This window comes from Pseudopipra pipra, chromosome 9, assembly GCF_036250125.1.
Source record: "Pseudopipra pipra isolate bDixPip1 chromosome 9, bDixPip1.hap1, whole genome shotgun sequence".
NCBI classification, from domain to species: Eukaryota; Metazoa; Chordata; class Aves; order Passeriformes; family Pipridae; genus Pseudopipra; species Pseudopipra pipra.
Genome location: NC_087557.1, coordinates 28,202,514 through 28,229,203, shown reverse-complemented (window position 1 = coordinate 28,229,203; position 26,690 = coordinate 28,202,514). Strand labels below are relative to the sequence as shown.

Genomic DNA, 26,690 nt, shown 5'->3' with positions numbered 1-26,690 from the left:
CCTTTTTAATGCCATGTCCAAGGTGTTTAAGTACTAGAATAAAAGGATTTGCCCAGGCTGAACACATTTGTCAGCTGCCTCTCCAGCCAGCTGGTTCTCAGTCTGAGCTCCCAGACTGAGCTTCAAAGTCGCTAAGCCTTAGCTGCTCTGCTAGTCTCGGTAACATTTCTCTCCACCTGAAAGATTTAATAACACCTTCACTTGCACCACACAAAGCAGATTGTCTTAAGGATCCCGACAAGCAAGGCATGTATGTCCTCCTCCAGCATGTAGGTTATTACCTGGAGATTGCAGATGGGCACTTCTGCTGTCTCTGCAAAACCCCTTCCGTCTTCCAAGGAGCAAGGAGCTAGCCATTATGAGAGGACAGCAAATATCGATGTCTGTGCACCCTGATGGATGGTTAATCAAAGAGGACCCACAAATGATAGACTTACCTCATTTTGCTTCTTGTTACCATTGGAGGATCCCAGAACTGCCAGGAAAAAAATCAGAGCTGTGAGCACATGTGATGGGCACACATTGACAGTTTCTCCTGTCAGTGCTCAGACTCGAGTCCTTGTCAGTCTAGTCGTTATCTGCTGACTTGTACACAAACCTCCGTAAGGTTTCATTATACTGTGCTCCGTGTTACACAAAGTGCTAAACTTTCCCCTTATGCCATGCAAAAGTGGCTTTATCAGGTTGATAAGGAGTAATAGCTCAGCTTCTCCAGGGAGGAGTTGAGAGCCCTGACCATTTAATGCAGTTTCCTTGAAGGTGGGGAGAAAAAAAAAATGGAACGCTGCTTTAGTTTTGTTCGTGCTGTTTCAATACCCACACCAGTGCCTCCTCCTCCAGATACTTCTCTAAAACCTCCCCCATACTGGGGTTAGTGGGCCAGCAACACCAATACTTGTCAAACTGGCAAGAACATCACATGGCTTATCTGTAAAGAGTGAGAAAATAGTAATTGCTTGTCATTGCTTACCTGCTTTGTTAGCTGATACTGAGAGATCTGATGGGAAAAAATGTGATGTTGATAGTTTACTCCTTGGTGTCCATGAATTAGCTCTTGAACCTGCATGTAAGTGGGAATTAGGAATGTCTGTAAGAGCTGGATACAATGGGAAATGAAAGGGCACTTGAGAAATCAAGAAGAAAGATCTGTTTATATAAAATTCGTATATGATATATCTCCCATTGAATTTAACTTTTGTGATGGTGCCAGAGTCTAAATAGTTTAGTTTCTCATGGACAAAGTTAAAGTCATTCTGAGGTTAGAGGAAAAGGGCTGTCTGCTGTGATTGCTGCTGGCAGCAGAACCTGCTCTTTCCCTACTTTCATGGTCACATTCAGTGGGCTGGAGCGTTGCTAAAGGCAGTTTCCTGAAAACTGAGACTTGGCAACAGTGGCCTCTATGTGCTGCTCCTCTTTTTACTCACCACATGGCTGTTGTTAGTCAAGGAACAGTCAAAAATAAATAGAAATATAGCAATACAAAGAGTTAATGGAATTGCCAGTCTGTGATACTGGTCTCCTGCTCTCATTTTGCCATGTCAGAACTGATAAAGTTTGTTGCAGTCATCACTCTCTTTTGATTAACTGATACAGCCTTCTTTTGAGCATTTTATATCTCAGATGTCAAGCTCTCTTTTTGCAGTGACAAAGGGCTGGTTTAGTATATCCAAAAAAAGGCAAAATCTGTTGTTTGTGGCTCTAAAATGCTCAGTTACTTGATTACTTAGTGGAAGTTGCAACTGGGATTCATTTTGTGTGTAGACTTAACATAATAACTGAATGTAAATGGAGGTGATGTGTTGAAACAGAAGTGGGAAGTGTCTCTCAAAGTGTTTTAATGTTGGTAGTTTGTGTGTGGCAGTCCTGTGTAGCGGGAGCTCCACTGAACTGCTTTTCTTTTGGAGTGCTGGCATACAGCAATTCTGAAATTATAATGATACCCCCACATTTTGTGGTGCACTTTGTAAGCGTCAGTAAGTACAGCAGAAAAATTGTTTGTCTGGCAACCAGCAGAGCAGGGAAAGTAAATGGTGGAAACCTGATTAAAAAAGAAATAGAAGATGTGTTGTCTAGCCAAAGGTGTGAGGAATATCACGAGCACCAGGTACCTGTGAATAACACCGTTCAGGGGTGCCTGGGAATAACAGTACTCAGGGGCTTGCTATTCCCTGTGCTAGGGTTGCAAGATGTGAAAACATTTGAAATAATTGTAAGTGAAGTTAATTTGGAAGGGCTGTGGCTGCTAGTCAAGTAATATTTCTGTGTAAGGGAGATAAATTTGCAGGTTGATATCCTGCACAGTTCATACGGTCTTGGGGGTATTGAAAGAAGTCATCTTTCATTAGCAATGGTCATACTTTATGCTTACAGCAGAGAGCTTGTAGATGATTCTGAACACAGTGAAACATAGGAGAGGGAGACTGACCCCTAAATGCAGCCCCTTCCTGATGAAGGCAGGTATCAAAGAATTCCATCTTCTGATGAGGAAAGGAGTGCAGCGTCACGGACTGGCATACAGGCACGCAGTACATTGGTCCTGAGCTGCTGAGGGAGCTCTGGAGATGTACCAGGAGAGGTGGGAGGAACTGGGTTCAGCCTTAGGAGATGGATGAAAGTGTGGCCTCTGTGCTGTCTTGAACTGCCCTATAGGAGGGGGTGGAGCAGAGAGTGTAGAGCAGGAGTAGTCAGGCTCTTCTGGCAGGTTTGTGGTGATACAGTGAGAGCCAACAGAGACAAAAGCTCCAACATGGGAAACAGTGATAAACTATAATAGTTAGTTTTTTTTTTTTATTTCCCTACCACAAAGATGGCCAAAGGTCATACAAGAGCCCCAGGGGGATGTTTTGGATTGTCCACCCTTGAAAATACTCAAAGCTTGACTGAATGGGGCCCCAGGAAACCTGATCCAGCTTCAGAGTTGGACCCAACTTCGAAGTTGGCACTGCTTTAAGTGGGTGTTTGGAAAGGATGACCTCCAAAAGTCCATTCCAACCTAAATTATTCTGTGAATCATAAGCTGTTGACATGCTCAGAACTGTGGTGGGGTGTGTATGTGTGCACAGAATGTATACGATGAAACAAATTCTATGTCCATTTTGTTTGATTTCTTTTGTTATTTAATCCACTGCATTTGATTGCACTCCAATTTTTCTTTTATCTTTGAGACATATGGATGGAATGGAGCTCAGTGTTTGTTGAAGCCAGTCCCTGCTGCTGCAACATGCATCCAACCATGTCCTGGAATCCAATTAATAAGTCTATTGATGTGGTGATTATCCATGTTTGAAAATAGTGGGTTTGTTTATTTAAACGTGGGCTCTGATGGATGCATACAGTCATAGTGTCTGCCATCTTTAGTCATCCCAGTTGCTCAATAGCTGTCATAACAGATAAGTTTAGCAGAGATGAGATGGAGAGATACAGGAGATTGTGTTGAAGTTTGCTATTAATAATTGAAATAAAGGATCAGGTGGTGTTAGTAGCTTTTCCTCTTGGAGGGCAGAGCAGCACTGGAGGAGGCTTTTGAACAAGGTGGTCGATTCTCCCTCCCGAGAGCTTCTCGAGGTTCAGCCTGACATCACCACCACTCAAAATGACCTTGTGTTGGTGAGGGTTCCACTTCAAGCAGAAGGTTGGACTGGAGACCTCTTGAGGTCCCTTCCCAGCTACAGTTTTATGATTCAAGGGAGTCTTTTCCATAAAAAGTTGAAGAGAATTGTTTCTGTTTTCTTCCCTTCCTCACCTGTATCTTTGCGTAAGTGGTTCCAGGCTCTGTGAAGACAGTTACATCTGATCCAGCTTTTATTTGTGCTGCATATATTTCCACCTTTTGCAGGTGTACCATTCAAGACATCCAAAAACACTTTCCTCAAATATCTAGGACAGAAATATTTTAGCAAGCTGTCACTTGCTTAGGTCAAATGAGATGCAATCAAGTTTGTTTCAGCGTTTGTTTTGTTTTTCTGCCTGGCCTATAGGACTGGAAATCAGGGTTCAGGGTGTCACTTTTGGCAAGCAGAGCACATTCTGTCTGGATGGCCCTTTTAAAACTCCTAATGCAGAGTTTTCCTTGTTTCTTTCATAAATGGAATGGTCTTCTCAATGTTAAAGAAAAAAACACAACAAAACAAAAAGGGTTTGCAGTACTCTGACTCATTTAGCTACAGTCAGTCTCTGTAAATCATGCCAAAATGGCAACAAACCTGGATTTTAAGAAAACTTCAGAATTTTGAAAGAGGAATTACAGAGCAGATGTCCTAAACAGTTGAGATCTGTTTCCTCAATAAAATGATGAGCAAAGAATTGGAAGAGAGAAGGAGCCTAAAAAGAACATACATTTCTCCTTAATCCTGCCTATCAACTCCTTAAATTCAGGTTTCTCCTTCTTGTGCAACTGCAAACTCGCAGTTGGACAGCAGTGAAGCAGCAATGAAGTTGTTTCTGTCCTCCTTCCTTTCTGTAGCACGTTTGACAATGTGTGACAGTCCCGCATTCAATTTAAGCTGTTTTAATTTTAGCAGACTGCGTTCTGACTGATCTGTTAAAGAATCATTATTCCAGGAAGGAAAAAAAAGACCCCGAATCTCTGCATCCAAGAAGGAGATAAGAATCACAAATGCACCTCTGGGGGTTTTCTGGAGTGCTTAGGTCTGTGTTAGAGAACTGCTCTCCTTCAGCCCTGGGTTCCCCCATCCAGAAGGGATTCTCCATGAAGTGTGAGCTTGGTTGCAAGCCAGCCCATCAGTGCCTAATGGCATTATGTGCAGTGTGGATATACTCAGAAACCACTGTGCATGAATTACATACATGGATGCCTGCTAATACAGTAAGAACAGCACTAATATTGCTCTATGTAATTTATTTCGTGAAGTTCAGTTATTCGTAGGTGAAGCGCCAAATTAGCAAAACAAAAGTGGCTGGTAAGGTTAATAATGATCACAGCAGTCTGAAAGATAAGTCCCTGTCTGCTGCAGTGTCACTGTTGAATTTATAATACTTTGAATGGGGTTTTCTAATACTTTGAATTTAAAACACCGGCCTCCAAAGTGATTTGGTGCAACTCAATAAAAACACTTAATAGCCTTTAAGACACCTGGAATAGGAGGCTGTCTTTCCTTAGGGTGGTGGACAGGTGTGTCACTTCTCTCTGGGATGTGGCAGTGTGATGGCTTTACAATGCCAAGACAGTCGGAAGTTTTAAATTAATGTGTGATTAATTTCCATACTGTCATCATCCTTTCTCAAACCTTTAATTCATATGCCAGCTTTATCACCGGTAATAGTGGTAAAATGCTTGGCTGAAGGAAATGTGCATCTCAGATTATGACTGGTGCTGTTGGGTGATTTCAGCACTTTGCAAATCGTGTTGTCAGCCTTGGTTTTACAGTCTAGGCACGGAGAATGTGGGCAGCTGCTGTTGTGCTGGTGGGCTTGTTCTCCCAGATTACAGTTCATCTGCTTTTCTACCTTTATCTCATATTTAATTACCTGAGGTTATATTATAACAACAGCTGAATTGCATGTTTTGTATGAGTCGACAGCATAGTTCCAAATTTGCACAGTAAACACGCCTTTGAGGCTGCTGGAGAGTCATAAATAAACTTCTTTTTCATTCCATAACCATGGTTAGAGTGGAGTTCTGGACACGCACTTGCATGTGAAAGTGCGAGGGTGGGTTTCTAAGCAGCCTTGTTAACAAACACTTCCTGCATGTGATCAACAGATCTGCAGGTTTTCTTGAAACTTGGAAATGGTGTATCATGAGGGCATTGTAGATGTGATCTTGTAAATTAAACGAAGTCTGAGCAGTTTCTTGGTTCAGTTTAAATTATATAGGAGAATTAACAAAAGCCACGCTCAGACGCACAACTTAAAAAAATTTAAAAAAAAAAAAGGGAGGGGATGAGGAAAAAAAGGATGCTGGTAAGAGGATGAATGATAATCTCAAGATGCCTAAACCCAAATGCCTGCTTTTTCTTGGTTTTCAATAGGCTGATGGTGGTAAAGGATTATGGATTCTACTAGCAGATAGTATGAAGCAAATTCAAAAAATTCCACAAGAATCAACACACAATATCACTTTTTCTTTCTGTTTGTTTGTTTGTTTTAAGATCTTTAGTCTGTGGAGTCTTATAGGGGTTATGTAAGACACAAAACATTTTACTGTTATTAAGAAGAGGATAAACATGGATCTGAGGTACATTTTGGGGGAAAGAGAGAAAAGGCACAGAGATGAAATGGAACCCTTTTCAGCTAAAGGATCATATTTAGCACACAAACAAGTGGGTATAAGTGACAACAAATGACTTTTAAAAACCACAATCTGTTTTCCAACAGTGCTTCCGTGACCATAACTTTGGAACATTTTTCCAGCGAGAAGTGTGGCTGAAACTCAGACCTATTTTAACCTGTTGCAAGATCCCTTTACAGAAGGGTTTGTGCAGTGCAACCCTGGTGAGGCTGTGGGACCCAACCCTACTTCAGAGAGCCCCTTCCAGCCCTCTGTGCCCATACATTTTGGCTGTCCCATATCACTCTTGCTCTGCCAAGCTCCAGTGCTCAGTTTGTTGCTGCTTAGTTTTTGTACTTCACATTCCTCTTTGATAACGGTGACAGGCAACAACCCGTTTGATACCCTGTTGGTGTAACTAATTCCAGCTCAGCAAATGGGAAACCCCCCTTTGATAAACATTTATTCTTGGAGAACACAAGCAGAGTTGGCAGGCACCTACCTTCAAGTCAGTCCTTAAAACGCAACATGAAAGTCAAAGATTGGTGATAGGCAGGTGATTATTTCTGCATGGGTAATTCTCAAGTAAGATCCATTTGCCTATATACAGGTGTGCTACCCTCACTGTTAATAGGCCTGAGTAACTAAAAACATTCACCTGAGGCAGGCATAATTGGACAGGCTCTTTTGTTTCATCCTGTTCTCTCTAGGCTGTGTTACAGTTTGCACTGACCTGCAGTAGGTAAGGAAGGCTGATGTTCTTTCAAGCCTCAGATTCACATGCAGATTTGTGTTTCACCCTGGTGTATGTCCTTCACAAAATATACTGGGATGTCATATCCCCAAGGTGGAAACAGTGCCTTCTTTCTCATGCATGTAAAACCTGAGAGGTGCAGTTAACTTTCTCTGAGGTAGCTTGTCATCTGCTTTGCTGGTCTGGATTTTAGTTCAGCAAATTGAGTGTCAAGCCAGGAACCCTTGGACTCAGTCAACAAGGCAGGGAATGGGTGAGGGAGACTTAGACACAGCACTCTAGAAGACAGGGGTTTTTTTCTAAGTATTTCCTCTGTAGTCTCCACGAAGAGTTTAAAAGCAAGCTGAACCTTACAAGTTTGACATCTATGTGTACGTCCCTTAAACTTGTAGTACGGGATAATTCTGTCTGGCAGCGATGATGAAAGTAAGTGGTGCAGGCAAACAGTGGTATGTGAAATCTCTGTAAGCAGCATACTTGTTTTCTGCTCTTGTGGCAGGTGCAGCCTTCCATGTATTTGTACCTGGCCTGAAAGCCCATGTCAGGAGTGACAGTTTCCTTGGGTTTAGACATATGCTGTAATTCCCTGCCACCAATTTGTTGGATTTTGGTCTGCTAATGTCCCACCAGGTACTGTAGGAGTTGATGTCACAGTAAGGTCTGTGATCTGCAGCAGAAATTCATGGTGAAAAAGGGACATGTACTCCTAAACTAGTGTGGATTATACTTCTGGTGTTTTTAGCTAGGGAAGTTTTTTTCTGGGTAGCAGGCAGCATTATGGCTTTGTGAGGATAAAGTACACTGTCTCAAATACCACCTCCTTGATGGAATATATGTACTGCCTTGCCAAGATACCTACTGCAGCGGTGATGTTAACTGGTTTTTCCTTTTCCCAGAGACACAGATACTGTCAGAGGTGCTGAAAAAGAGATAATTCATGATACAGAAGGTTTTTCTCCTTTAGACAGATCGATCCCTTCAAAACCACATGGTGTTGTGCAGCCTGTGGTGTAACTGTGGTGCTGGGGTGGCTCCCCAGTCCCATAGATCCTGTGCACAGCCTTTCCTCTTCAGCACAGGCTCCAACCTGTACACACATCCCAGCCCAGCTCTGGAAATTCAAACTCAGCACCTTGTGGTCCAGGTACATTATCTGCTGGGCTTCAGGATAAACCTGGTGGCCACAGCAACTTTGCACAGCACGGCAAATGGTATCTTCTCCATGTGGACCTTGGCTTTCTGCATTTCTTGCAACTCTGTGCATAATCGGGTGAAATCAAGTGAAAGTTTGGTGCAAGTAAAAGGCCAGAAAAAAATCTGAACCCTGCCTGGTAGCTGGAGATTTAAGGACTTCAGTGTAGAAACGGAGGCTGACCCGATTGTCTACACAGAGAAAAGTTATTAAAGTAAAAAGAGCTTTTCATTTTATCAGCTAGATTCATAACACAGCAAGGAGTGGATACTAGAAAAATTAAATCAAGAATGCAGCAACCATGAAGGTGATTAATTTTGATGCTTTTCTAGAAGTTAGCCCTTTCTGAACCAGAAAGCCCTGGGCGGTGGAGGAGGGGACCGGGCCCCTCCTGGGATGAAGCGCCTGCCCTGCTCTGTGCACGGGGCAGGGCTGGGTTTCAGTGTCTGTAAAACTCTTAAATCTCTGGCATGTGTCACTTGTTGTCTTTACTGTGGGGTTTGGACGTCCATCATGTTTGTATGGAGTGAGGTGTTTTCCACATATGTGCAGAGCCATTTTCGGAGAGCTCAGGGGTGACTCATGGGCAGGAGACAGTGGCTCCTGGAGTTCCCCCGGCTCCTCCACTGATTGCACCTCAGTCAGCGTGTGGTTCTTGTCCTTCTGATGAGGAGGGTCAGGGTTGCTCAGCAGCCCCCTGCCAGCACAGTCCAGCTGCCAGGTGGAGGGGGTAGCCCTGCTCAAAGGGCTTTTGAACTGTGTGGGACTCCGTGCCTTCATTTGGCCGCTGCAAAAATACACTGTTACAGGGTGAAAATGCTCAGTGGTGCCTCCCAGAAGTGCTGAACCTCTTCATCCAAGCTTACCAAAGAGTCTGACTTGGAGGAAGTCTTTTAGTGGGGAAATAGTCCTGCTTTTTGGGGAATGTCAAGAAAGACACCCCCCACACACACACCCCGGTTGAGAGTATTTTGCTTGGGTACCTGGCTCACTGCTCTGGTAAACGTTTCAGTGTAGAAGTTATATTTCTTGCTTTTCTGCAGACTGTACTACAGCTGCTGCATGATAAAATAGTTTACACAAATTAAAAAAAAAAAAAAAAATCCCTGGTGTTACAGAAGTACCAGTGTGTACTTGGTATCGTTAAGCAGAAAGTCTTCCTCTTGACCAGGTAGATGAAGCAGAAATTTAATTCATTACTAGGAGGAGGACAGAGCAATATACAGTGGCATTAAAATGAAATGCAGGTCCCCTCCTTAGAGCCTGGGATGCCTTTGCTCCAGTAACAAATATCCTGAAGAGGTCACTTACTCTGGCTCCCAGTTCTGTTAAAATCATTGTATTATGCGCTCTGTTTACAAAATAAGGTTTACACTTTTAATTCTTAAAAGCAGAGGAAAAACCTGAACTTGGCAAAGCCTTTTGAACTGCTGAATCAAGAACTAGCTGCTTGCAAAGAGGGATTAAAACCTTTTAATCCTTTTGTGTAAAAAAATTTGGTGTTTAATGTGGTAGGCATGCTGGCAAAATTAATTTTCATGTTTTTTCAAGCACAAGATTTCAGTTCTGTCTTTGTTTCCTGGTCCTGCATATCTTAGCTGGTTCTTTACACTGTGCAACACACTTTATTAACTTTGAAGTTTTGAAGAAATTTGCAAATAACAAAATGCAGATTTGGAAGGAAAAGTAAGTTGCTAGGAGCTGGCACAGCTGTTCAGTGCTGCTTCAGGCGGCGTGGTGATGACTGATATCAGAGCCCAGTAGATGGGGTTTTTATTCTCTTGTCCCTTGTGCATATTGTGTGCAAGAGAGAAGGAGGCCTTAATTCAGGTACTGAATTTTGTGTATGATTAAGTGAATGTTCTATATGGATGCATTTGAAAGCCCTTAAGTGAATGTTGTGTAAATGGTGATAATTGGAGGCCGTCTCCCTGCAATCCTTTCTCAAGCTAAATAAGGTCTAAGGCCAAAGGCCCAAATGCTTAATTGTATTAAACACAGAGGCTGAAAAATTTATTAACTCAGAAAGTGTGTATTACCAAGTTAATTGGAAGTGCCTTTAAGCTATTACCAGGTGGAAATTTGACTTCAGGTTTCAATTTTAAATTAAAGCAGAAAAACCATTCTGTGAGGCTGCTGGAAGCTCTGCAGTTAGAGCAGCTCTCCTCTGCTCTCCTTTGTTTTTCTACTCTGTGTAATGCTTACTATAAATGCTGGGAATTGAAAGCTGAACCCATATGTAAGGCTCTGGCTTTTCCCCAAAATACGTAACGGGCTGCACACACAAGCTGCCAGTCCTCTAGGGGAACGTAAAAGCAGAGGATGGGAAATGAAGATGACCTCAGGTTCTAGAAGGATGTTTTCTGGGCTGTTCTTCTGCTTTGTTTTTAATCAGTATTCTTCAGTTGTATGCAGGACTGCTTTATGCTTCTTGAAATATTTTTCTTTTTCTAGTTACATGTTATTTCAGTTATTGGAAGCAAATGCAAGAATGGTGTCATAGTAGAGGGGTTGATTTATTTCCCCCCCCCTTCCCTGACACACAAAAAACTTTAAAAACCCCATGGACGAGACTCAGTCACAGCAGAGGGATTAGCCAGGGTTAGGGATTTTCTTACTAAGATGTAAAGCAGCTCACACTGATAGCCAGCCAGGCACTTTGAGAAAGACATTGCAATTACAACAGGCTGGAAAAATAACGGAGGAAATTTGCCACCCTGCGTGCAAAATCTGTAGGCCCCCTGCAGATGTGATATGAAGAGAAACCACCTCCCCGTTGCGTTTAGGTTTAAGTTGTCTGCATAAAACTCCACAAATTAATCAGCACCCAGAACGTTCAGCACTGCTGAGTGACTTGCACGGCATCCTCGTGTGACGGCTGCCTGAGACAATTCTGGTTCAGTATCATGTCAGTTAATTTTAGGTGTTTAAATTTTGTCAACAATTTCCATGATTCATAAGGAGACAGAATTAGAAATTTACTCAAGTGCAATACTATGATGACAGGCTGTTGCTGTAGCTTATTAATATCCAGTAATCATGGCCTTAACACTTGAGTGAGTTAATGGCTTTTAACCTGTATTGCTGTGGAATAAGCAGGTTTATCCAAACATCAGCATTTAACAGTGAATGCCCAGTTTTTACTGGTGAAGGATTGGTTTATTTACACCTGCCCAGATATGAACTAGAAGTACACACGACACGTGAGGTTTTAATATGTTTCTTCAAGAAGAAATTTTAAAATATTCGAATTTGACTTACATTAGCAAGTATAAATCTGAATTGGCAAAAGGCAAAAAGGTGACTCGAAAATGCCACTCTGGGTGGGATGGTTCCCTCTGTGTGTCTGCAGAGACACCTCAGCCCTGTCAAAGGCATTGCCTTTAGACTGGGCTTGTGGTAAGGAAAGAGAAATGGTAAGGAGCACCCGTTGCCAAGACAGTGAAGAGGCAGGAATTGAAGATGGTAAGAGTTTCTGAGCTTAAGCCGTTACAAATACTGATAAAATTATACGTTTGACCTAACATGTACCCTTGCATTCTCCTCAGTTATGCTTACTACAGATAAACAAAGCACAGTGGGTCTTGCATGCTGAAATGAGTGCCTTGAATCTTAGTTCACAACATTTCCTGCTAGTGTTTAGGGGAAAGCACAACCTCTGCTGGATGACTGCTTTTGTTATTTTTGTAGTGTAATTGTTCTGTTGAACATTACAGAGGTCACTGAACATGTTAAAAGATCTGCTTCTTGGAATTTTAGATATTAATCATTTGCTTTATTCGATTTCATTTTGTACAAACTCAAAAGTTATCTGTGACTAACTTTATGGAAGTCAGGATGTGAAGGTGAGGAGACATGCAGCTTGCTCTGAGGTAATGTTTGTGGATTTTATTACCATGGACACCCACACTTGAAGCTGGAAAACTCAACCACTAAAATTGGATTGAAATAGCAGAATCATTTGTCCTAGCTGTTGGGAATCTCTTAAGCACTAAAACTTAATAAAATGATAAAACAAAAGAGGAGCATATGCAGGTAGCATTAGGTAACCTGTAATTCAGAGTGATCTGAGGAATATGTTGAATTCAGAATGCCATTTTCTGTGATTGGGATCCAGCTAAGTCATTTAAAGTGGATGTGAGAAATGCTTATGATCCATTCCCTGGATAAAATGAAAATTGTGTACATATCTGAGCATGCAACACCCCACTTATATACATTTGGATTAATTTAATAAGTACCTTGCACCAAGCAATAGAGGACAAAAATTTCATTTACAAAGTGCTGTCATCTTAGTGAAGTAAAACCAAAATAGGAGAAATAAGGAATGAATTAGCATTGTGCGCTCACCAAGACCCACAGATGCTTTAGTAAGCTGTTGTTAAAGGCTCAAATAGGCACTTCCTCTGTGTAAATTATCCAAGAATAAAAAGTGCAAGTCTGAAAAATTGTGTTTTGACAAACAGTATTCATAATAATCACAAAGGGACAGGAACTACACTCAAACAATGGGGGGTATACTGAAAGGAAAGCATAAGGATACGAAACATAAGGATAGCTGGAGAGCCCACTGGCTTGCCTCCTGCCCTGCAGCAGATGCTTAGGAGAAGAATCATAGATCAGCTTTCACCAGAGTATCCTTCCAGCAGACATCCATCCATGCACAGATATCAATCATCCAAGATCATAAAGGAAACGGAGAAAGAGAAATACCCTTGCTGTGTATAAAAGCCTGGGCCACCTCTGTCTTCTAGACCACTTTATTTCCACTTCAAAGTCAGCCACGAACATGAGAAAGTCTCTGTCGTTGTTGGTTTCTTCCCAGTGCTATAACTGAGCCACATCATCATGTTTTGTGTATTTGTCCTGACAGCAGCCATGTGAGAACAGCAGGTGAGTTTTACAGTGGAAGGTGAGGCACAGTTGTGCCTTTGCATATGTGACAGGGAAGGTTAAAGGCAGGGATTTAAACCTGAGTTTCACAATTTCCAGGCTCAAAAACTGTTTTCACTACGATCTGTTCGTGCTTGTGCCAGTAATTTCTTCTAATTCATTTAGCCCAGGCACCTAAATAAGGTTACCCATTTATGCCTATTGTATGTGCTTATCTAGTTCATCTTATATCGCAGCTGTAATTTTTTCTTCACAAAGGAGACTACTTTCAATCTTAATTTAGCTCAACTCATAAAAGCTTTTGGATAAAAATACAAGCTCCCCTCTCCTACAACACTAGTCTTATTTTTGGCTGCCCTTCTATTTAGAGTAGTGAGGACTTGTAGCATGAGGACAAAGATATTTGTTTTTAAGATCTCTCACAGCAGGTGAGTGTTCATAGAACACTTAATTGCAGATGTGTTTAATACTTCATTTTTCTCAAACCTGTGTGCAACCCTTTGGAAAAATAGCATCCACAAGAACAGGAGGTGCAGTATGTTGCCAGTTTTTGAATTAAAATTTTTGGATGATATTAAAATATTTGATGTGGGTGCTAAAGACTGAAAAAGCATCAAGATTCAACTTAATTTTCCCATTTATTTTAAGAAAATGATGGGTCTTTGAAATAAAACAAGTTAATATTTGGGTATATGAAGTATATTTATGTTGGCATCTATTATGTTTCAACCACTTGAAATTTTTGGCTCTTACAAAATTACAAGGAAATTTCTTTTATGTGACTTGTGTGTGCTTAACGTGTAGCCAAGTGCAAGGATCTGTGCTTAATATCCAGGATCCAGCATCATTTTTCAAAGATCTAGCTGATGAAGTCAGGTAATACAGATCATATGTTGCTTCTCAGAGGCCATGGTTCACATAAAAGACACTTTGCCAAGTTAGAGGGGGGGCTACATGTCTGTGCTCAGCCTTGAAGGAAAACTGGCAAAAGATACTTTTCTCCCTGGGAAAGACCACTGGGTTCACTGAGAACCTGCACAGCCTAAAAACAACACATGTGATGAAGTGACTTTGAACTGCTCTGGTAAAGAAAGGAAAACCTGAAAAAGAGAACTGAAATGTTACTATTCTGCTGTGGATGTTTGGTAGGGGCAAATTTTAAAATGGGCGCCGAGACGGTTTTCTGATTTATAAGAATTGTTTCGTAAGCAAACTGTCTAGAATAGCAGAGAGCAACAGTGGGTTTTGTATGTAAAATATAGGTGAGAGAGGCATCTTCATGGCTGGCCGTGCCCTTGCTCTGAGCTGCCCGGCAGAAGGGCTGTCAAGGGCTCTCCAGGCCTGAGGTTCTGTCTTTGAGGGCTTCGGGTTCCCCTCCCAAACCCCTCACATTTGCTTTTGCTGGGCAGGGCAGGCATCAGCCATCACGGTTAGTGCTTCCCTAACTGTCTCTGGGCTTTCTGTGCCCAGGTTCTCGCAGACCTTTTAAAATATAATTTAAAGGAGAGTTTCTTTTGAAAGCGTCACACGCCCAGCTCAGGACTCTGCATGAGTTTTCTGCTGTTTTCCAGCATGCTGAAGTAGTCTCGTGTGTGGCTAAATCTCTGCTAGCATCTCTTCCACGCCACGAGGCCCTACTTGTGATTCACTTTATAGGATTATCTGGGAATCTGTGCTTGCTCGGCAAGTGGCTTTTTCAACACTACCAACTGTGAAAGGAAAGTCCTTTTCTTCTGAAGGTTTTTTTTTCAATTTCTCAATGGAGACCATGTCTGAGCAAGTTGTTATTTTTACGCCCCCAGCCAAACAAGACGAAGCCAGTATCTTACAATAAAAAGAAAATACTCTTATTTTTTACCGTCTTCCTCCTCAGAACTGTGCTGTTCCCATAAGCTCTCTGGAATTATTTAGTTTTGAGCAAAGACTGAACAGGGAAAATTCCAGCCAAGAAGTTGAAAGTTTTCTCAGTCTCCTGCCTGAAGCTTATGAGTGAATAGAAACGATGAGAGAGTGGCTTCCCCTCCTGGTGTAGTAGGAACTTGGTTGTGAAGTGAGGAGCAAGAATTAGTTTAGAGCGTGAGGACTGAATGTGCTCCAGGGATCTGTCACTGAGCAGAGAGGCTAGGGAGAGAAAGGCTGGAGTAGTTTGGACTTGTGGGAACTATGCCAGTCTGGAGTTGTTACTCCACGCAGTGGAGTCAGTGAAGGTGGGTGTGATGGGCACCCAGCCATCCAGCACCTCTCCCTGCTGTCATCCAAGGCTTGCTCAGGAGGTTCTCTCTCAGGCTGATATTTCACAGATTTGTCTCTGAAATATAATCACTCTTTTTTTCTCTCTCTTTTTTTTTCTTTTTTTTTCTTTTTTTTTAAACTTTCAACAGAAAATCCTCAGCTTTGGTCCATAGGTCATCAGGGAAATGATGATAGGACAGGATTTCACTGCAAAAGACACTTCAGTTCCTTGTATTTATTTGTAGCAACAAACAGTTGGTACATCCATAACCCTCTGTGGAAACTCTGGTTACTTTGAATTTAAGGAGAGGGAAAAGACAACACATAGGTTACTTCTGTATTTTCAGTACATCCTAATTTTTCCTGATTGTTTTTCTAGGGCTACCCTAAGAGTGCAAACACACAAAACAAGCCAAAAAGGACAGCTTGTACCATGACCTGACCCTATCCTTGGTGTTGCCCCTTGGAGGTAACTAGTGTTATATCCCAAGGCAGCTTCCTCCAAGCAGTAGTTACAGAGTTGTTGGTTGGAGGGGAGATGTGGAGGTTGTCTAGTCCACTTAACATGCATTTTTTACAGACACCACGAGTTTAGTGGATGGTCTGTCACACTTCTGTTAGCTCTCACTGAGATAAGTTTTGGGATTTGCTGTAACAGTTACCAATCAGTATAAAGATATGTATACCCATGCCTGACTCTATTGTCCTGGGGCCAGGACTCAGGATTATAGGTTTGCTTAATTAGTACCTTCCTTCCATTTCAAAACTTCAGGGCATACAAATGTTTTAAATGGCTTTGTAGAAATACCCTTTCCCAGACTGAGAATTTGTTTTATATATATATATATGTATACTTCTGTGACCAGTCTCGAAGGATTTAGATGGTTTCCAGAAATCGGTGTTGCTCAATTAAATGTGCAGGGGAAAAAGATTCATTGCAACAATGTAAATTCAAGGCAGCAGGTTTTTTAGGTTTTACTGCAGGTGAACATCCAGTTTCCTTTTGTTCTGGTTTTTAATAGTATTGATTTTTTTTTTTTTTTAATGTACAAAAGTAAAGTAAGTCCTCAGTGTACGAGCTGAGGAGTAAATATACAGGCAGAGGTCTAATTGCATTGTATTCTTCAAGGACAAAAGTTTTTGGATTCTGCTGTATTTGCCATTTGAAAAAATTACACTAAACTACACTAAGATCAAAGTAAATAACAGAAAATCAAAAAACCAAATCAGCTGCAATACAAGACATCAGCTCAGCACACTGCATAGCTAAACAGTCAATCACACTGCCATCACTAGCAGCCTGAATGGTAAATTAACATTTCACTGGAACAGATGAGAGGCGAATAAACACAGATATATGTAAATACAAACTAAGTAGAAATAGATATGATTATAGATGAGTAAATATGTGAAATCAGCATCAGTTAAGCAAGCACACTTAATATATGCTTGCTGTCCATGTCAGGACAATGTGCCAAAGCCTTCAGACAGCAGCCATCATGTCTTAAAAGGCATTTTCTGGATTTTGAGTGCAGTCCTGGAGCTCCCTTCACCAAGGATGGCAAAATTCAGTACACTTTTGTGAGGAATTTCTGTGGTGAGGCCAGATCTGGGATATTGCTCCACAGCTGCTAAGGGAGAGGTATCATCTTCCAGTGCTCCCAAAGCTCTGCCTAATCCTTCCCTGAGCCACTGCGCTCCCTGCCCTGCTTGGAAAAGAAGAAAAAGGCATCTTTCTGCCATCTTAGGGGCCCACAGAGGCTTTGGTGACCCTGGAGCTCCTTGTAGGGGTTTGGGTGCCAGTGTCTGGAGGCAGGGAGGGGAGTAAGGAGCAGAGCGTGGCCCCTGCCCTCTTCAGTAGCTGCTTCTGTCTGACTGGCTCAGCTGTAACTGGCAACTGCACCCATTGCATTGAAATCTCTCGTACATTAGGAAAATGTGTTTAAAGGCTTTCTTTCTTTGGGACTGCTGGATTTGTATCCTTGCTGGATTTGTATCCTTCCTAGATCAGGGAAACTTGGCCCTCGGTTTGTCAAGAGTTTAAAACCCCTGGGCTGACAGATATCATCCCACTCCCCCTCAAGGACACACTCGTGGATGTGTCCAGAATGTGAAGGTGTGGAGCCACCAACAGCTCTGCTGAGGTCACTGGTGTTGTCTTGGAGTTGAACAGGTTTCTTCTCTCACTCATGCTTCTTCCCACATGCCAGTAGCTGTCTCTGACCTGTTTATAGGTCAGGTTGATCTTTGAAGTGGTTGATCGGAATTGTATTTGAATGTGGCCATAGTGTGACATGGAATGACATCATGGGTGGACTCCATTAACTCCCTCTCTGGAGTTAAATGTTTTAGCTCTTCACAGGGATACAGGATCATCAAATGCTTCTCAGTCGGACAAAGCAGTATTTCAGAAAGGTCCTTGGATCACTTAGTGCAAAATTTCTTCATATAGTGAGTGCAGAAATAAAATACAACCATTCAACCTGGATGCATAGTTTTAGCCATCTGAATCTGTCATGTAAATCCAGAAGACACAACTGTATTTTCATGCATTTTTTTTATCGATTATTAAAATGTTACATAATACTTTTTTTTTTTTTTCATTTTTGCTTAGTCTTTCAGGTTTGAATGTCACTTTGGTTTCTTTGCTGACTTTCACTTCTAGTGATTAGTTTCTTAGCAAGCGTAGGCTAGCTCTGCAGGTTTCCAGATACTTAGGCTGTAGGATTTTTATGTCAGTCCACATTTAAAATTAAACTAAAGTTTGTCATTTGTATACTTAAAAACTGTATCTGTTAATTTTTATGAACGTCATAACAGCTTTCAGTAAAACTAATGTCAAGGTATGGTACATTTCATAGGTTTGGTGTGTCAGCTGTTCTGTAATTTCCAGTGCTATGACCATGATATAAACCTGCAAAATCCATTTATTAAAAAAATAAACCGTAAAAATGGTTCCAAATTGTCATATACCTGAAGGAATGCCCAGGGGGCTGGGGGGAGACTTCCATTGCCCTCATTTATAGGCAAGCCAGATGGACTTTATTCATTTCAGGAAAAAAAGGTACTCAAGCAGAAACTCTGCTTGACACATTGCAGCCTGCACTGAATTTGTGTGGCCAAGGCCATTCAACCTGGATTTGCAGTAGGAGCACCAATTATCTTACAATTTAGATTAACATGACACATTCCTTGCTTATCTGATGTTATGTCCTCATGGGGGTGATTTGGTTATTTTTCCAGGCAAGCCAACGTTTATGAAAGCTCCTGAAGATCAGATTGGGATTTCTGGAGGAGTGGCCTCTTTTGTGTGTCAGGCAACAGGAGAGCCCAAACCTCGTATCACATGGATGAAGAAGGGGAAGAAAGTCAGTTCTCAGCGGTTTGAGGTAATTACAATTAAAAAAAAAAAAAAATAAATCCCAAAACCAAAATTTCGGTAATCAGTCTAATCCTTGTGGGTCTTAATTACATAATAATCACTTCAGCTTAGGTATCTCTCTGTCACTACAATACAGAACCCTAGAGCTTTAGAGTAAGGTACGTTTCCTTCCCTGCAGCAATGCAATCTGTAGAGCAGGTGGTGTCCTTTGAGCATGATGCTGGAAGCACACACGTAGGACATCCTTCTTCAGAGGGGAGACTGGGGCTCACACAGAATTGGATGGCAGATAAGAGCTGGATCTAGAAGTAATTTTCAGTTTTCGTTGTGAAAATGTATAAGGCACCTCTCTGACCTGCTGTTCCCAGTGGAATTCAAAAGTGGGATGCCAAAACGCTGCTGGATGGCTTTCTAAGCAGTGGCCATCCCTCCCACAAATGTGCTTGAAAGGGGCACACTGAAGTCATCCTGAAGGGTGAATTGACTTCCCTGTGAACTAAAGCATGAGAGAAAGGAAGGGAGAAGAGCAAGTATCAGAAATGTCTTTGAAAAAGGGTCCAATTTGGTTCCTATTTTAAATAGCAAATACATCTTCACTGACTTTCTCCACCTTTTTCTCCGCTTCCCTTTCTTGGTGTTGGGCTCTTTTCTCTAAAACTGCCCTTGGAAATGTGACCCTTCTGCAATTCTGTGGCCTTTCCTCTAATCCCCTGTCTTTGATGTTTTTGCTTTTCTGACTGGAGCACAAGATGACTTTGCTGCCCAGAATGGATTGATTCAAGTCACCAGTTTTAATCATGATTTCGTATGTGAGCAGAAAACCTTGATTAAAGTAATCAATTTTAATCTTGTTTTACATTGTTATTTCTCCCTGGTAACGGTTAAGTTTTGTTGTATAGTAAATATTTAAACATTCTAATTTGTAAGTAGCTATAACCTTTATAGTGAATTTGGTGCTTACTGTGACTGACCAGAGGGCTGTGCCATACTATATGCATTTATATGAGCAATTTCATACCTTTGTTCACATCAGTTTTGATACATAATCGAGGCATTTTTATTATGTCAGGAGATAGCGAATAATATCTTTGTTTTGCTAGATAATTATGAATTTTACCTCAATATTGAGCTAATCTTAATTGGGGAAAAATTGGAATTTAGTTTAAATGAAAAACCCCCCTGAAATCCAAGTACACACGCTAAGTTGTGACACAGAAGATGTATCCATCGTTAGCAAATGAACAGCATTTTGGCCTTAATGTCTGTCTGGTCCTTAGTAGTTGTAGCTCTATTCCTATCCCACAGTGTTTGTTCAAAGGATAGTAAGGGCAAAAGAGCTTTTCTGCTGTTTCATCTCTTAGCTTTTTAGTCCTTAGCTTTTTAGTCCTTATCACTGAAGTGAATTAATCTCTGTGGCTGAATTTGTCTTGTTTCAAAATTTCGCAGTAGCCCTATCCTTTGTAAAGGTTTAGGATTTTGTCACAGTTTCATATTTAATTTCAAAATGAGTATTTAAAAAAAAAATAATTCCTTAAGATGTATTATGGTGCTAATCATATTTCTCTGTCTTTCTTTACTTGACCCCATATTAGGGGTTTCTGCAAGCTGTTTCTGTTACTTGAAACAGAAGGACTATTCCTTCTGTTGAGGAATAACAGATTTTTTGGTGGTCTTGGTTACCTTTTGATTTCTTCCTATTTCTCCTGTCACTGCAGAGTCTTGTGGTGCACATTGTTTTTCTCCTTCCTGTTCTCATTCATTTGATCTTTATGCTGTGGGAAGAACTCCTGAACAGGCTTTTGAAAAGAGGGTAAAAGTTTTGCACGGGGGTAATGCAGGTCCTGGGCTGACCTGCGTGTCTGGAACGAGGTGTTGCTTGGTTTCCTCCATCTTCCCCTCCATTCCCAAGGGACAGGAGGAGAGGTTGTACCTTTCCCTCATGCTGTCACCAACTTCTGCCGTGCTTAGCAATAGGAGAAGGGTGAGTTTGGCAGTAACAATGGCCTGAGGCCGTGCCTTCACAGCCTTGCTGTTAAGGAAAAGCATACTGATCCAGCTGCAAACTAAAAAATATCTCTTTATTTCATGTATAAGTCAGAGTAATTCATGTAACAGCTTAGCAGGATGGATGGAAAGGCAATGATTTATTAAGGACTTAATTTATTATGCTGGGGAAGAAAGTGTGATTACATCACTGTTGATTATGCTGGAGTTGCAAAGTACCTGATGCTGAAGGACATTAAAACCCCTCACTGTCTGCTGGAGTTAGCATGCGTTGTAGGTACTCAAGGTTTTATTCAAGTTTGGTTACAGTTTTCCTGGCAATCCCACAGGAGTATATCACTCTGCTCTTCCATCAAGGTGAAAGTTGGCACTAAATTGTGATCAGTGTGATTAGTAAAACCATTAGTGCAAATATGGCTCAGATGTTTTAAATCATCAGATCCACATCTTTATTACCAGGCTGATAATTTGTCAACCTTAATTGATCCATAAAGAACCTCATTGGATTTTCATTTGTTCTGGCCTCCTCAGAGGGCACATACGTTCTTGACGCTGAAATTTTTGTGTTTCTGGACTTGAAACACTTGACTAATCGCACGGTAATTTTAATACTTCCAGGGCTTGTTTTGGTTTGGTTTTTGTTTTGCAGCCTCTGCGTTGTTTTTGACTTCCAATGTTTGTTGCATAAGATACCGGTAAAGAAGTGCTTTCTTTTAATTTCCAAAGGTTATCGAGTTCGATGACGGATCGGGATCGGTTTTGCGGATACAGCCCCTGCGTGTTCATCGAGATGAAGCCATCTACGAGTGCACAGCCACCAACAGCGTGGGGGAGATAAACACCAGTGCCAAATTAACAGTGTTAGAAGGTAAGGGGGAAATCCTTGCGTGCCTTAGGTGGCAGGAGACATGGTTTTGGCAGCTACATGTTGATGTGGTGTTTTTAAATGGCATGGTGATATTCTGGCTTTGGTTTGGGAAAGCTGTGTTCTTCCTGCATCGTTTGCTATAATTTCTCCTAGTGATAAGAACCTCATTTTTGAGATAGTCATGAAAGGATTGCAGATTGTGAACTTTCTTTAAAGCGTTTTCGTTCTCTGATTGAGGTGTGTCATTTCTGACTTGGAGGGCTATCTATGGAGACATTTGTATACTTCCCTCATCAGTTTGCTTTGATAGAATGCCCATTTTTAGGGTATCTAAGTATTGTATTTGACAATCAGAAACTTAATCTATGTTTCTGCACCTTCTGGACTAAATCGACACATTTCTTGAATAGATTTTCAGATACTCTTCAGGTTTTGAATTTGATGTGAAATTGAGCTGAGAGGGTTTTTTTTTTCCAGTGTACTCACAACTTGTAATTCTCCTTTTACAGAATAGATTTTCATCCTTGTCTGCTATATGAGCAAGTTTTATTTTGCTTGCTGTGTTGTTTCTGCTAAATGAAATGTTTTGTGGTAGAACAGTTTATTAGATATAAAAGAGCTAGTGATCAGTTGATTTTTTTTTGTGTGTGTGTGTATTTAAATGCCAGAATCATTGTCTACTCCTAAGGAAATGTGGGTTTTTTTCAGCACATCAGTGTGTGCTATCATTTGTTTATATATAGGATTTTGTAAATGTACTGAGGTGTTACAAATCCGGGGCATTTGGCTGAAGGGATTTTTCCCCCTTGCATTTACTAAGACAAGCAGGAAAAGGCTTAGGCAAATTGCTTAATGTTCGTGCGTTGATGTAAAAACTTCTAAGGAATGAAAAACCTGGACTGTTCGTTGTTTTAGGATTTTTGAACCAGAGGAGACTGGTTATACCAGTGGTGAGTGTGCCAGCCATACATGACAAGTTGCCTATTGTTCCTTGTTCTCCCACCCCCATTTATAGCACAGGGGTAATCATATTTTCCTCTCTGCTTTGTGACAAAGAATACATTAAACAGCTGTAATGTGCTGAGGCACCGTGGTGATGGGAATCACAGAAATCATTCAGTACTTGATGTGATTCTGTATCTTGTTTCTGGAGGTGGGGCATCTTAAAGATCAGCTTGCTCTTCAGTAATAGTATTATTAAGAATAGGATAACAGGTGCTATAGACTTGAAAATTATTGGGAGACAAAAATCAGGTCCTTTTTGTTACCTCTTGCCTTTGCAGTTGTGTATGTGAGTGCAGAAAGCTCTGTGGAGCTCTTTCAGCAGTTTACGTGCAGATCTGCATTTAAATGCGTCTTGCAACTGGATTTTTGTGATACTAGATACTTGAATACCCAACTGTTCCAAGTACATTCCTGTTTCCTTTGGTTGCAGTTGCCTTTATGTATCTTGGATATGTATGCACATGCACACACACGCTAATAATTTATTTGCTCTGTGTTAAATGTTCAAAGGCCCACAGGGACATGCATTGCATAAAGGAGCACAACAGTATTTCTTAGCTCCGTAGTGCTCCTGCTGATTTCCTGATGAGGTGAAACTCGCGGACCACCACATAAATAGGGAATGTTAGGAAACACCAGACACAGGAAAAGGCACATGGGCACACAATTTAAGAGCCACAAGAGCAAAAGTCACCAGCAGTCAGGCACACAGAGCCTGCTTTTCTGATTGGCAAATTCCTTTAATTGGGAGTAATGCTGGTTGAACGTGATCCCATAAGGTCAAAACCAGTCTGCAAGCTGAGGGGCTGTGTTTTCCACTCTTAACTGAAGAGTATCGACCCCTTGCTGGGCACTCCTGTAATGGGCAAAATTAAGAAACATTTGCTGTCTAACAGTTTGTATGTGCTCATGCATATAGAGTTGTGAGATTGATGGAGAGGATGAAGCGCTACAGGTGCCTTTTATGTTGGCTTAACTGACAAAGAAGATGAGTTCTGTTATGATGTATCTTCATTTAAGAAAAAGTGCATTATATTTCTCTTTTCTGAGACTTTCTGTGGGCGGTCATGTTATCTCATTCTGTGTTGTCTGCCATAGATTATGCTGTTTCTGCATTTTGTGAATATGGGGATTTTTTATTATTATTAATATTCCTTTGCTTGCATGTTGGCAAAATGGACATTGCAACTTGGTGCCCTGGTTGTGGTTATGTTTAGTCTCAGTGGCTTCCAAAAAACAGTGGTAAGTGCCCAAACTCTCTGTTATGCCATCACTTTCTAACATGAATTTTGTAGAGGTGTTTGAACATGATGCATGTCATGTGGAACCCTTGATACTCTCAAGACTGTCAGCTAGGATTGGATTTTTCCTCCGCTTCTGGGGTTAAAATAATTTCTGTAATTGGTCTCAGGTGGCAGTTTGAATGATACAGACGTTCTGCACTTCCTTTCAAGAATTTGACTAATGCAGTGGTCCCTGGTGCATGACAAAGCTCTATCATAGACATCCTCGTGGTTACATGCTGCTAAATACCCAGCATGTATCGATTTTTACATTAAAAATCCTTTATAAGTTTTAATGCTTCTTCACAATTTGCTCTTGAGAACATAGGCCTTAACATTAAATCCAGAAGTCACAGTCAGGGTTTAGCAGGCTGTTATTAGATGTCTTTGTGGCTAACTAATCTGGAGCTTTATTTTATTTAGATTTCAGCGATGTTTCACAGATCAGAGGCACATAATCCTTTCTAATTGCCAACTTATTCCATGCTGAATATTAAGAGAGAAGCATGAGTCCAGTCTCCTGGAGGAATCAGGAATTCTCACATAAGTGAATCTCTTTTAACAGTTCAGTCCCATCCTACCCTTTCATTCTTTGCTTCTTTGTCTCTTATTTTTCCCTTCTAACCGCAGATTCTGTTGTGACCAAACTACGTATACTTAATAGAACTGGAAATTATTTCTCCTGTTGATAGTAGAAGAAATAGACGTGCGTATACCTTCTCTTCTCATTTCTCCTGGGTAGCTGATAAGCTGAATTATGTATGAGTCATATTGAACATTTCTATCTTTTTTTCCAATTACGACCTGAAGCAGCACAGAAGTATGTTCCTGCCTGGCAGAGGAGGAAAGCATTGCAGGGCGGGGAGGGCTAGAATCAATAAGCTGACACACATTCTCAAGAAAAGCCTTGGGGACAGTTAGTGGCACTAACAAATTAATAAATATATTATTCAGTTGTAATGTTGAGAATTACAGAGCTTTTTAAGTAGGGAGGTTATATGAAATGTGAGTAGGAAGGATGCAAGAACGTAGCAGCAGGCTGATTGCAGGAGTGTCTGTGTGGTGTTCTTCCACAAGACTCCTTCCATGTTCAGCACTGCAGCTGTGTTGGGAAAGATGATGGTAACACTGTTTGTCTCTAGTTGCCTGTACACCAAAGAGTGCCTTCTGTCTCTGGTTTCCAGCAGTCTCCACCCAACAGGAAGATAAAGAAAAGCAGTGGAAAAAAAGAGTCTTCAAAGGGCAGGCAGAAGTATATAGATTTTATTTTTTTTGGGGGGGGGAGAAGAAAGGAGGCTCAAATACAAAGTACGAGTCCCTTCTCCCAGGGCTTTCCAACTTGGACATTCAGTTTTGATTTCAAGAACTGGTCCTTTAATGCTTTACAAGAAGTCTTTTTTCACTCCCCTGTAATCCAGAGCATACAGTCATATCCAAGTGATACTGAATATATTCAGTTTCATTTCCCTTTGTTTTTAAGTAGGTTAAATGAAAATGAAAATACCATCTCCAATTTCCATTCTAGATCTATGCAAATCCCCTATGCCTCTATCCCAGACTCCTAATCATGTGATGTGTAGTTATCTGCCTGGAGAGTGCTGCCAGGCTCCACAGGAGAGCAGCTTCTGGTAAAGAGGACAGACAGAGGAGCCAGGAAAGGGTTGCTTGCACAGTGGGTTTCTCAAGGTAACCTGGGAAGTTAAATTCTCCTGGCTGGCTTTGTGCTGATAGAAGTTGGGGAAGTTTTGGAGTGTTACCCTGAAGGTAACCCTGGGCCACAGCCCCTTCAGAGGTGTACCTGCTGTGGCACAGACAGATCCGTGGCCACAGATGCTTCCAGATGTACCTGCTCTGGCACGGGCTTGTCCATAGGGGTGTCCTGTCCCTGCCTGGACTCATCCCCAGGCCACAGCTCCTCCAGTGCAGCAGCACAGGAACAGCAGTGATGCCTTGGCCATCTGCCAGCTCAGGTACATCACCAGGGCTGTTACCAAATGTTCCCAGGCATGGCAGAGTGAGAGGATAACCAGCGCAGCAAGCAGTGAAAGCAAAAAGCAACCTCTAATGAGCACCAGACTCTAATATACAGTAAGGCAAGCAAGCTCCATGGCAAGCACAGGAGCCTGCCAATTAATAGCTAAATAGCAATAGCAGGTATAAATTCAATTTAGCACATTCCAGTCAAATCTGTCATTACCTTTGAACCCTTTGAGCCCCACGTTGGGCACCAAAAAGGACTGTCCTAGTTTGACTCCAGCCAGCAGCTGCTTGTGCCCTCCCCCTTTGGTGGGGTGGGGGAGAGAATTGGAAGGGTAAAAGTGAGAAAATTTGTGTATTGAGAGACAGATGAAACAAATGCCACACATGCCAGCCAAACTAAACAGGGAATTCCTTCACCACTTCCCACGGGCAAGCACCTCCAGGAAAACAGGACCCCATCACACGTAACAGTTGCTTTGGAAGATGAATGCCATCACTCCGAATGTGTGTGGTCCCTCCTTCCTTCTCCTTTGACGAGCTGAGCTTGGTGTTGTATGTCAGGGGATATCCCTTTGGTCACCTGTCCTGGCTGTGTCCCCTCCTGACTCCTTGTTGCACCCCAGCCCACTCGCTGTGGGGTGATGTGAGAAGCAGAAAAGGCCTTGATGCTGTGCAAGCCCTGCTCACCCTGAAACATCCCCGTGTTATTGACGCTGTGCTCAGCACAAATCCAAAACATAGCCCCATACAAGCTACTATGAAGAAAATGAAGTCCATCCCAGCCAAAACCAGCACACCTAGAAAGTTCCTGAGTGCAGCAGCTGTCCCGGGGTGGGAAGCATTTCTACCTTATCGTAATTTGCTGCTT

The 26,690-nt window shown here is 41.7% G+C and overlaps 1 protein-coding gene across 18 annotated transcripts in view; it reads left to right on the top strand.

Annotated features, from left to right (window-relative positions):
* The window catches only part of PTPRF (protein tyrosine phosphatase receptor type F), a 375,667-nt gene that overhangs the window by 160,285 nt on the left and 188,692 nt on the right, over window positions 1-26,690 (top strand). For all 18 annotated transcript variants that reach the window (XM_064665453.1, XM_064665471.1, XM_064665465.1 and 15 more), the window contains 2 exons: window positions 18,544-18,689; window positions 21,413-21,554. In XM_064665453.1, the coding sequence (XP_064521523.1) occupies window positions 18,544-18,689; window positions 21,413-21,554 (288 nt within the window). The remainder of the gene's footprint in view (window positions 1-18,543; window positions 18,690-21,412; window positions 21,555-26,690) is intronic.